This window comes from Prunus dulcis, chromosome 6 (genome assembly GCF_902201215.1).
Source record: "Prunus dulcis chromosome 6, ALMONDv2, whole genome shotgun sequence".
In the NCBI taxonomy this organism is placed as follows: Eukaryota; Viridiplantae; Streptophyta; class Magnoliopsida; order Rosales; family Rosaceae; genus Prunus; species Prunus dulcis.
In genome coordinates, this window is record NC_047655.1 from 25,799,922 (window position 1) to 25,810,889 (window position 10,968).

Here is a 10,968-nt window from a genome sequence, read left to right on the forward strand (position 1 = left end):
CCTTGCACAATGATCTCAAATCACACTTTGATATTAGAGTTTTTGTTTAATTAGGATTTGATTGATACTACTTGTTTGTTGATCTAATCTTTTCACTGTGATAATATATTTTTATTATTAATTATGTATTTATTTTATCGTGCTAGTCAATCTTTAAATTAACTAAGGGTCTGGTTTTCATAATATGTTTTTTATTGGGCAGTATCAAAATCATTATTGCCCCTCCCCTGAAAAATTTCTAGATCCGCTTCTGGATGTAATTAGTAAGGCAACGAATAAATTAGTACGTATTGTACAAAATAATCAAATTTAGTTTAGTAGCTAACTTTCTTGGTTAACCAAAACCTAGTTAACTTTTCCTTCGACTCGTGAAAATATTCCTAGTAGCAAAGTAGCGTAAACCCGATCTGCACCAAACCGGGTCTTAGGGGAAATGACAATGGCATCGATCTTAAACGAGATTAAAAAGGAGTATCTCTTGTGAAGTGCAATAATTAACTAGTTAATAGGTTCTGTTTATGGAAGAATAAACAATAGCTAGAGCCCTAGCCTCTACTGCATGCATGTGATTGTTTGAGATCAAGGCAATGCCATCATCACGTGAGTGTCGATCCACATGCTTCTGATCATCACCATTGATTCACTTCAATACTTGAAGTTTTGGCATGAGAGGGCATAGCAAAGCAATCCATTTTCTTCTCCTTTCCTTTTGCCAGTTATTCGATAGGAAAATGGTGTGCCCGTTCCTGGTAAAAGTGGTATAAAATTCACAAAATTGTTTGTGTGGATTCCACAACTATTATCACCAAAAACGAACACATTACATTTGGGAGACGTGACATTTGAATTTCTTTTTTACTCTTCCACATTTAAAGAATTAATACTTTTGAATTACATTATTGCAATGCTACGTAGGAGGAAAAGGAAAAGGAAGACTATAGTTAAAGAAACTAGTTTAATATTAGTTGTTGATTATGTACATGTAATAAAAATACATTATCAATAGATTTGATTGAAGTTGGACATGGAGGAATGCGAGGAGCACCACCACGACGTAATCTTGAAATGGGTTTTCAGAGTCAGCAACTGGACATTAGCAAGAAGACATAGGAGACTAAAGGAGAGTTCACACTCTAGCTCTTGCCGCCGGTTGCCCCCTCATAATAAAGAAAGAGTTATCAACACATACAGGAGTTAGTTAGCAGAGTTAATCATTAATTATTATATTAATCAAAGATTAATCAATCTTAAAAGAGCTGTAGAGCGATATAGAAGCAAGCAGAAGGTCAACACTAGTGAAAATAAGAGATGGTACAATTAGTTGTCCCTAAACAGCTTGTTTTCCATATGAATAGGTTTTAATGACTGTAAAATTCTTGCTTACACACCTCAACAAAGGACTTTTAGTTTTTCTTGCTTACACACCTCAATATTTGAGTGGAGTTTTGCTGGTGAGACTGACTGAAGTGGACCTCACATTGTAGGATCTATCTACCCATCAATGGTTCAAATTGTCAACAAACAAGTTTTTCAATACTTTGGAAACATAATATTCAAATCTCTTTATGTGACTTTTTCTTTTTCTTTTTCTTTTTTTCTGAAATTTGTATGAAAAAGTAAACTAGAAAGTTACCTTTCCAGGGTGAAGTGGAAGAAAAGAAAGAATGCTGAATTGAATTTAAAGTCAAATTTTCCTTTGAATTTAGCTGTGCAGTACGACTGTAAATAGTAACCCCAACTACCCTTAGAGTGTTTGATATTAACAGTGTCTCATGACCCTTGAATCTGAAGCAAGAAAACAGCTGTGATTGTGTCTTGGACGGACTAGAAAATTGGACCAACTTGCAGATTGCAAATGTGAGGCACGTTTCTTGTTGAAAATTTTGGTCACCCCAAGAATTAACGTTCACACTGGAAGGAAGGTCATAAAACTTACAGGACAGGCTCGAGGTCAATAAAAATTACACGAAAATAAAAGTGTTATTAACACTGACGGACCCAGAAATTTTTTAACGGAAGTGCAATATTGACTAAGTATGAAAAATGGTTTTTTGGAATAATCATTTTCTCAAGATAATTTTTGGCGACTTTTATTCCTTACATATCAAATAAGAAAACTTGATTTTATAGGATTTTAGTATGAAGTATATATTGACTTAATGAGCCATCATTTTTAGCCTAAATCGTATTTTGTACTAAAACCAATTTTGATTTGGTGAAAATTTAATTTTCTAGTATTTTTATTTGAATTCAAATTAGGAGTGCTTCCTTATTTACATTATAAACTTAAATAAATAAAGTAATATAAAAATAAATGAAAATAAAAGGACAAATATTAGTCCGCACAGAGATGACATGATTAGGTTATTCTGCAAATTTGGTAAGGAATTTTATATAAAGTCGACTTTAGGGTTTAGCGGTTAGGTCCAAAAGGAATTGGGGTAGATTATTCTTTCCGGGAAGCACCATCAACAAATTTGAAATTGAAGTTCAAAGTATAAATGTTTGGCACAATTTGACTGTTTGACCAATACTAGTTTATAATTTCAAGTCCTGTCAATAAGGACTTGAGGAATGGCAAAACAAACTAGATGGCATTGTGGCAAAGATGAAGAACATGTAATTTTCTTTTATCATTTTATATGTAAGCTGTTAAAAAAAAAACTTTCAGACCTGATCTCTCTACATAAATCTATTATATACTCTGGTGTTTCTGTCCTTTTCTTCTTTTTTTCCTCCCTCGCAATCTCTCTCCTTCATGCTTCCACTCTCTATGGACTACCACATCATATGACAAAGCTATGAACATAACCCTCTCATTTTGGCTATTGTCGATGCCCAGCACCTAAAAGACTCAAACAAACTGCTTGAGATTCCTCAACTCTGGGCTTTCTTCTTTCTTTTTCTTCCACCTGATTTTCCTTCCCGACTAGAGTTATCAAATGAGTTTCTGGTAACCGAGTGACCTTCCCCTGTTCTTATCCTTTAACGGGCTACTCCACTTTGTTGTCAAATACCAACATTCTGTTTCATGTGTAGTCGACTAGTGCAACTCCTCTGAGAAATAAGAGGCAAGAAACATCAAGTAGGGTCGAGCAGAAACTCACAACTTAAGAAATAGCAAATGTTAGTTACAGAGCAGGCATAATTCAAATGCTAAATCTATTCACTAAACCCAACGTGATGTTATGATTCAGATTTTACATGTATGACAACAAAGTTGTTATAAAACACAATGTTCAGTCATTTGGACAGAGAGATCAAGTCACTGATCATCATAATATGGCTTCACCAAGTGCAATTACTTACACTCGATTTCCTCCCAAGAAGGAAATAATGAAATATAGACTACTGTATAATTACTGACATTTGTACTACAGACCAAATTGAAACCAAAAATCAAATGAGGTGATTAGCTTCCAACTATGTGATATTATCCATGAAAGATTCCTAATATCTACACTAATTTTTTCCAATGATAATCACTAGCTCTGACCCTCCCCCAAAAAAGGCAACCACTATCAAACAAAATGAAACCTAAATTATTATCTCTACTTCTTTACCTCGCAACATATTCTATATACAAAAGAAAAACCTCACCTTTGAAATTTTGTAGCTGTGTTCCACTGGAAACCCATACAATGGACAAACAAAAGGGAACCCAATGAAATTTTTTCTGAAAGCCGGTAATATACATGTCAACTTGAACCTTCATCTTGCTTTGAGCTCAAATGCTTATGTTGTCTACTTAATATCTCCGCTTCTCTAGCTATCTGGATATCTGAAGGCCAAAAAATTTGATGCACAACTTTCAATACAAAACGAGGGAGCAACGCTACAACTGTTATAAGCAAAATGGCGATCCAATATGTGGGAGACTTTGCCATACGGTATATAGTCCTGCCCCAAAAAGAAAAGGTGAAAAGAAAAATCAGCTCAACATAATAAATCATTTCTAAGTTCAAAACAGAAAGGAAACAGTAGAAGTCAACGAATCTAACCAGTAATTAGGAAAAACAGGTATGGAATCCAATACCACCATACAGGCATATGTGATAACTATTGATCCCCATACTGCAATATGAGTGATAAATACCCAACGATGAATGTCCATTGCCAAATGTACATTCACAAGGACAACAACGGCTATTGTCCACAAACTGCCCATGCTCCATATATCAATTGAGCTATCCTTATAGGTGAAGAGGGGTACATAGAATAGAACAAGACTCTGCCATAGGGTGTCAAGCATTGTGATCCAGAAGAGATGTAAATTGTATGCCTCATGTCTATGGCCTGCACCATAGAGTTTCGGATATTGTAACAGTGTCCTGTGGCTCAGATCTTTGTCCAGTATACCAACCACAATGGTAGGTAGAGAAGTATAAATTACAGAATAGAAAACACTACTCCAATCTGTTAACGCGGAAGTTGTTGAAAAAGCTGTTGATAATATATACCTACAGATAAACAGGAAAGCATAAAACAATCAGAATCATAACAAGTTCCAATATTGTAAATTCAAAGAGAAAATTATCCTTTGGCTCAAAAGATGTTTGGATGTGCAATACATAATGTACTAATGACTTGAATGCACAATGGATGATCTTTCTTGGATTAAACTGTGAGAATTTATGTTAGACTTTGACCTTCAAGGAGTGTTTTGCTATTGAACTAAACTTGGGAAGATTTGGTCACACAAATGTTCAACTATATAAGAATATGGATGAAATAAGATGACACACAAGCAGCAAGCTTCCACGAGAATAAACCAAATAACCAGATAAACATGCATACCAAAATAGCATCATTACAAAAACTGCATTGCGGTAGAAGTTGTACAGAACCATATAGCCAACACGCTGATAATTCCAGTGTCCATGGACCAGAAGTAATCTTTTCAAAAACCGAAACTGTCCCATAGCAAAGTCTGATGCCATCACAGCTTGACGACCCTCCTGACCGCAAATTCCAACTCCAACATCCGCCATTTGAATCATTGAAACATCATTTGCCCCTAAAGAAATGTCATTGATCAGGGGAAGAACAAAAGAAAGGAACTTCACACCAAATAAAACATAGTTTAGGACCACAGTTGGCACGTAACATAAGAAACCAGTAAACTCAAGAATATGAATTGCATGAGTCAGACAAACCACTAGAGACCTATGAATGGATAACTTACCATCACCTATAGCCAGTGTCATATCATCAGTACGGGTCTTAATTAGATCAACAATTCCAGCTTTCTGCAAAGGTGCAACACGACAGCATAACACAACACTACAGGAAGTGGCAAGGTCAAAAAGCTGTGGATGAAAATTAGAAATTAGCATGTAAATCCTCAGCATAATGCGAATTGAATTCAACAATAAAACATGTGCAGCTAGAAAAACACTTTAGATCAAAAGCAAGCTATCAGCCATTTATAAACAAATGCAGCAATGCAAAAGACATATCAAACTGCAAGCTAATTGTTCAATAGATGGAAAGAGAGGCTTGCCTCTGACTCCAAATCCTTCTCCAAAATGTACACCAAACTGTTCCCATCTATTATGAGTGCTAATGGTGCAGTTATCGTTTCTTCTTCCTTCCCTGCATTCCATTGAGGCACACTGGACGTCTTCGCATTCCCAGGTATCTCAAGATAGCCATTTTCAGCATTCTTTTTCAATTTGAAACTCTGATCTCTTGTATTGGATGATGTCACACCATATTTTAGCATAGAATCAGTCAAAAGATTTCTGCACTCATCCTCAGAATTTCCATTTATGATAATTTGTTGCATATCTGCTGTCAAGAGTTTGCACGACAGACCAATCGAAATGGCAGTCTCTTGCTTATCTCCAGTCAGAACCCAGACCTTGATTCCTGCTTGCCTGAGGGACTCAATCGCTTCTGGCACACCATCTTGTAGCTTATCCTCAATTGCAGTCACCCCCAGCAGCTTTAAGTTGCATTCTATGGTAGCTGCCGTTTGACGTAACTTCAAGGATCGATCAGTCAACGAGGTACTTGCATCTTCATACATGCATTGCCACTGCTGAAGTTCTTCATCTGTAAGATCCCTGGCAGCAACTACAAGAGTACGTAAACCTTGTGAGGAATACTCACTCAGATGGCTCTGAGTTGAATGCTTCACATCATCATCCCTTTCAGGGTCATTTGCTAAAGTGCTGAACATAGTAGTATCGGCACCTTTCACCAACACCTTTACAGCATTGTTCGGAAATCTGATAACAACAGACATCCGTTTCCGCACGCTATCAAACTCATGCAGACCCAATACATCCAACCTAGATTCCACATACAAATAAATTTAAATTTTAAAAACGTCAGTAAAAAGATAGCACAGAAGTATGTTAAAGCACACTCATACACAACGCAAGTCGTCACTAACATGATTCAAACATACAACCCCATGTAATAATTATGAAAAAGAATGGACAGCTAATTGAACGAAGAAAGGACAAGAAAGAAAATAGGAGTAGAAGTGAGTAACTTTCTACCTTAGTTTCTCACCATTGACGTCAATAACAATATGCCCAGATGTGCGCTCAAAAAGAGTATATCCATAAGCAGAGGCTGCAGAAACTAGCGCTTGCTCATCAGGAGATTCCCCCTGATAGTCAATAGCTTCTACATCATCTAATTCATTTTTTGCAGAAATGGAAGATGTACCATTACTGACAATCGGAACCACAGTATTACAAGCAGCCAATGTAAGGAAAAACTCATGTGCAGCAATCCTGTCATCTCCACTTAAGTCTTTGTGCAAAAACTCCATGAGCTCATGATCTACAGCAATTTCGCTTTTAAGCTTCCATCTCCTTCTACCTAAATCTACTCCTGCCAAAGATTCATAAAATGAGAGGTATAATTGTTTAAAAAGTAGATTTGGATATGCTTTATGAAAGTATCATCTATATTCCGCAAGCAGAAAATTCAGAGCAATTTGAAACAGCTTTTTCTCAAAATAACAGTTTTAAAAAGAAAACAATGTTTCAAACACTAACATAAACTAAGAGCATATTCTGTAATGTTTTTTCTTTTTGAAGTTTTCTGTTTTTATAACTAAACAAAGAGAGGCGAGAGAGAGATGCAGCGAAGAAGGGATGATAAGAGAAAGCTGGAAGAACACATATCATGATTTTTAAAATAAAAACTGGTAGTTTTTATTTTTATTTTTATATGCTCTCTAACCTTTCTTCCTCATATTTTAACTAGAAAAACAAAAAAAGATAGGCCCTAACTACTCAGCAAGCGATACAAACAAATAATTGCAATGAAAAAAATGTCACACAAATGACATACTTATAGAACCAACATAACATTACACAATTTGTTATGCAAGAGCTACAACATGATCTCTACTACAAACGAGGTAAGCTACAAAGGAAACACAGAGAGAGAGAGAGAGAGAGAGAGAGAACAGGAAAAATTTAGAGTGCCATGTTATACCTGCATCATTCTCTTCCTGCAAAGTGGTCCCAAAATTCCTCCCAAATATGCTTGCTCTTCTGAATTCCATTTTGTTTTCAGTAAGTGTCCCTGTTTTGTCTGAAAATATATATCGTATTTGACCCAAATCCTCATTTATATTCAAGGACCTGCACTGGAACCTTGAGCCAGAGCTACTGTCAAACATATGCCTATCTTCAATCATGAAATATGACTGGCCCAAACGAACCAATTCCATAGTAATATACAGAGAGATTGGTATCATTATCTGAAACACTATGATAGAACTCAAAAAGGAGAAAAAAATCTCCATAGGAATTCCATAAAATCTAAAGGTTTTTCCATTATCCCTCCCAGATAAGTAGTATCTTTTCCTGTAATAAGCCAAGGTATCAATCTGATGTTTATGGTGTATGAGCCACAGGCCCATGCCAGTGGCCACAACTGCACACATAATAAATAGGAAAATTGACAGCCAAAAGGTTTCCCTGTTCATGTAGCTTTCCAGTTTGCTTCTCTTGGAAGGAGAAGCTGCACTATTCAGCATTGCCTTTGTTTCCTGTCCAGCATATACCGCAACACCAATTATCCAGGCTGTGTTCTTCAACTGGCAACCACGCAAAACTATGTTCGATTGGCTTAGCGGAAATTTATGCCCATTAAACTCCATGTTGGCCGTGAACTCATAGATATTCCTATTAGGTTGTTCACATCTGATGAGCCCCGAAAATGTACACCCTTCAGATACAGCTGAAGTTGTTTCCTGCCGGGCATACCTTGTTTTCAGGTTCGACTCACCATCCAAATTCATTGTTTGAATATAGGCAATTCCACTAGGGTCACTTGTCCCTAACAAGACCACGTCACAAGGAATTGTGTCATCAGCACAAATCTTCAGAACCTCACCCACTTGAATATGTTTCCATGTCTTTGGTTGAAATTGGCCAGATTGAAACACTAGAGCCTCCCGGTTATTCTCATTCCTGTCTGATCTATGCCTGCGCCAATCTTCATAGCCATCTTTGATAGCTGTGACACAGAGCACAAACAGAAGGGGAAAAAGAGACACTGTTCTTCCAAAGACTGCTAGAGGTGGAAGCTGGTTCAGAGCAGCAATAGCTAGAAAATACAAATACGCAACCCGGTGAAACTGAATGAAAAGATTCTTGGGCAAGAAGGTAATGATGGTGTACTTGCTAGTTCGAATCTCATTCCCAGTGAACTCATATTTGTCATTTGTCCTCTTCGGATCATTAATATAGATTAACCTTGGATTGTCATCATGTAGCAGGTTATCATCAAACTGCACACTTTTGTGGCGGATCCTCTGACACAACTTTTCCTGAACCCTAGATGGAGCCTGGGAGATTTCAAGAGTTCCTGAATTTGTATTGGCATTATGCAGTTCCATGGCACCCCACGACACCAGGCGTGTTCTATCCTGCGTGGGGTTTTCCAACGGAAACCGCGGAAATAACTGAGACCCGGCTGGATGAAACTGCGTTGCTGCTGCAGGAGTACTGAAATTTTCCAAGGGTTTCTCAGAGCAACCAGAAACGACAGCGTTGTCCTTCACTTCAAATAGATCACTTTGAGCATCGTCATTGTTGTCAAGACTGGAAGAAGAAAAGGAAGCATTGGAGCAGAGACGGGCAAGGTTCTTAGTGAGAGAAGAGGAGTGAATCACTGGTGCTGATGAAGAATCAGATGAGGATAGCAATGGCTGCCCAGAAGTCATATATAATTCTCCAATGTGGTCATTGGAGAATTATATATACACTTCACCCCACTTCTAACCACCATGAACAAATACTGTCAATCAAACCAAAATTCCGATCTCCCAAATGCAGCTTCAGGCAAACACCACTGCTTAATCAAAACCCAGAATCTAGAATCCCTCTAATCCCAAAATTGATGGTGGGTTTCCCATGTATTCACATTCCACACAATGCAATGTGAAATTGAAGCTCCTGCATAAGGGAAAAAATCGACAATGTAGCTCAGTAATACCACCCAGAACCCACATTTATCTCAGAAATATACAGTTGTGAACAAAAAGAAGACAATTTTTATGTACACTCAAAAGGACTAGATCAGAAACAGACCTCCCCTTAATGGGAGAGAGGGAGAAGCGAGGGGAGGCCCCACAGATACCCAACAGCTCAACTTCGATCCAAGTTCCAAATAACAACGGACTTCCACGGATCACCAAGCAAGTAATGCCAACGCTAAAAACGAACAAAGACAAGAAAATACGGTTAATGACCAGTCTGAATCACTGTCCTGCCCTGTCCTTCCTAACCCAAATCCCATTATCGGCCAAAATCAAAACCCAAATAATTGAAATTCCTAGAAACGATTCAGAAATCATATACACCAGAATGTGCTAGGAATTCCGTAAATCCTCAGACGTGAAAATAGAAAAACGAAAACAGGAAAATAAACAATTTATAAATTAAAAAAACCCAAAAAACAACAGACCTCTGAATCCGAATAGAGACAAGGGGAGCTTTATCGTCTCGGTATTGGTGAAACGAAAACTGAGCAGATTTTGAGATGTCCTTCAATGCAATGAATGCGAAATGTCGCAATGGCAATTGGCAGGCAGGCACACTGTGACAAACAGATCACGAATTGAATGAGCAAAAAAAAAAATTGATCTCACCCTGAGTTTTTTCTTATTGTTCGATTTAAGAAATTTTCATGAACCAGATCAGGAATGTTTGGAAGCGTGTTTGATTGGTTCATGCAATTGGGGAAAAAAAGAAGAAGAAAAAACTTAGGGTTCGATGAAGAAAAACGAGATTTAGGTGATTAATTCAGTTTTGTTAGGAAAATTGGGAGGAGGAAGAGAAGGAAGGATGGAGGGAAAGAGAATATTGGGACGTGTCGAATTGGAGGGAAGGGGCTGGTAGGTGGGCGGCACGAAAAGGCCGAGAAAATCGCAGGCGGAGGACAAAGAAAGAAGACGAGAGAGAGAGAGAAATGAGCGGTAAAGCACGAATCTTGGGGCCTTGCTTTTGCCTGGTCACTACTGACGAACTCTTCCTCGTCTTGTCAATCTGTACCTAAGCTTTTTGCCAGCCAACGTTCCCCTTAATTTTTCTTTCTTATCTTGTAATATTAATAGGGGATAATTACCCCAGGGGCATTATCGTAAAATGTTGCTCACTTTATTTGAAACCCTCTCAATTTATAATTTCTTTTTTAGAAACTATACCCTGTAAATTTATGAGAGATCATATTTGGATGTGAATTTAATGAATCAGATATTCCGTGTTATATAAAATCTCTATAAGCTGCAAATATATTTTATGGTATAATTACGTTTTGTAAATTGTTACGTATATGTATAATTATGTATTGTAAATTTATTAGATACGATACGAAATTATACCATATTGGCTCACTAAACCAACCCAAGTGGGTTTGGTCTAGTGGAAATTGAACAGATTAGGCCACACATGTTGGGCGAATGTGATCGAGATCTTCAATGAGGTCCTGAGT

At 37.4% G+C, this 10,968-nt stretch overlaps 1 protein-coding gene across 3 annotated transcripts; it reads right to left on the reverse strand.

Annotated features, from left to right (window-relative positions):
- Window positions 1–2,483: 2,483 nt before the first annotated feature.
- On the reverse strand, window positions 2,484–10,541 carry LOC117629945 (phospholipid-transporting ATPase 1-like). Of its 3 annotated transcripts, none has more exons than XM_034362625.1 (10): window positions 9,943–10,541; window positions 9,567–9,689; window positions 7,462–9,431; window positions 6,510–6,843; window positions 5,504–6,296; window positions 5,186–5,309; window positions 4,798–5,017; window positions 4,002–4,460; window positions 3,601–3,900; window positions 2,484–3,057 (listed from the first exon to the last, which is right to left on the reverse strand). In XM_034362625.1, the coding sequence occupies exons 3-9, from the start codon at window positions 9,197–9,199 to the stop codon at window positions 3,699–3,701; spliced, it is 3,870 nt and encodes a 1,289-aa protein (XP_034218516.1). In that variant the 5' UTR covers window positions 9,200–9,431; window positions 9,567–9,689; window positions 9,943–10,541; the 3' UTR covers window positions 2,484–3,057; window positions 3,601–3,698. The 3 variants fall into 3 exon arrangements, with proteins under 3 accessions (XP_034218516.1, XP_034218514.1, XP_034218515.1); XM_034362623.1 differs by having other exon boundaries at window positions 6,510–6,849; window positions 9,943–10,540; XM_034362624.1 differs by lacking the exons at window positions 9,567–9,689; window positions 9,943–10,541 and having other exon boundaries at window positions 6,510–6,849; window positions 7,462–9,528.
- Window positions 10,542–10,968: the final 427 nt, after the last annotated feature.

Bases quoted from the DNA above. Each gene is read 5' to 3' on its own strand.
- LOC117629945 (XM_034362623.1), bottom strand. From the start codon at position 9,199: ATGACTTCTGGGCAGCCATTGCTATCCTCATCTGATTCTTCATCAGCA. The intron at 6,850-7,461 runs GTATAACATGGC...AATCTTTGGCAG, and splicing joins GCAGGAAGAGAATGATGCAG to GAGTAGATTTAGGTAGAAGG. The intron at 3,901-4,001 runs GTTAGATTCGTT...TTTTTGGGGCAG, and splicing joins CCTGTTTTTCCTAATTACTG to GACTATATACCGTATGGCAA.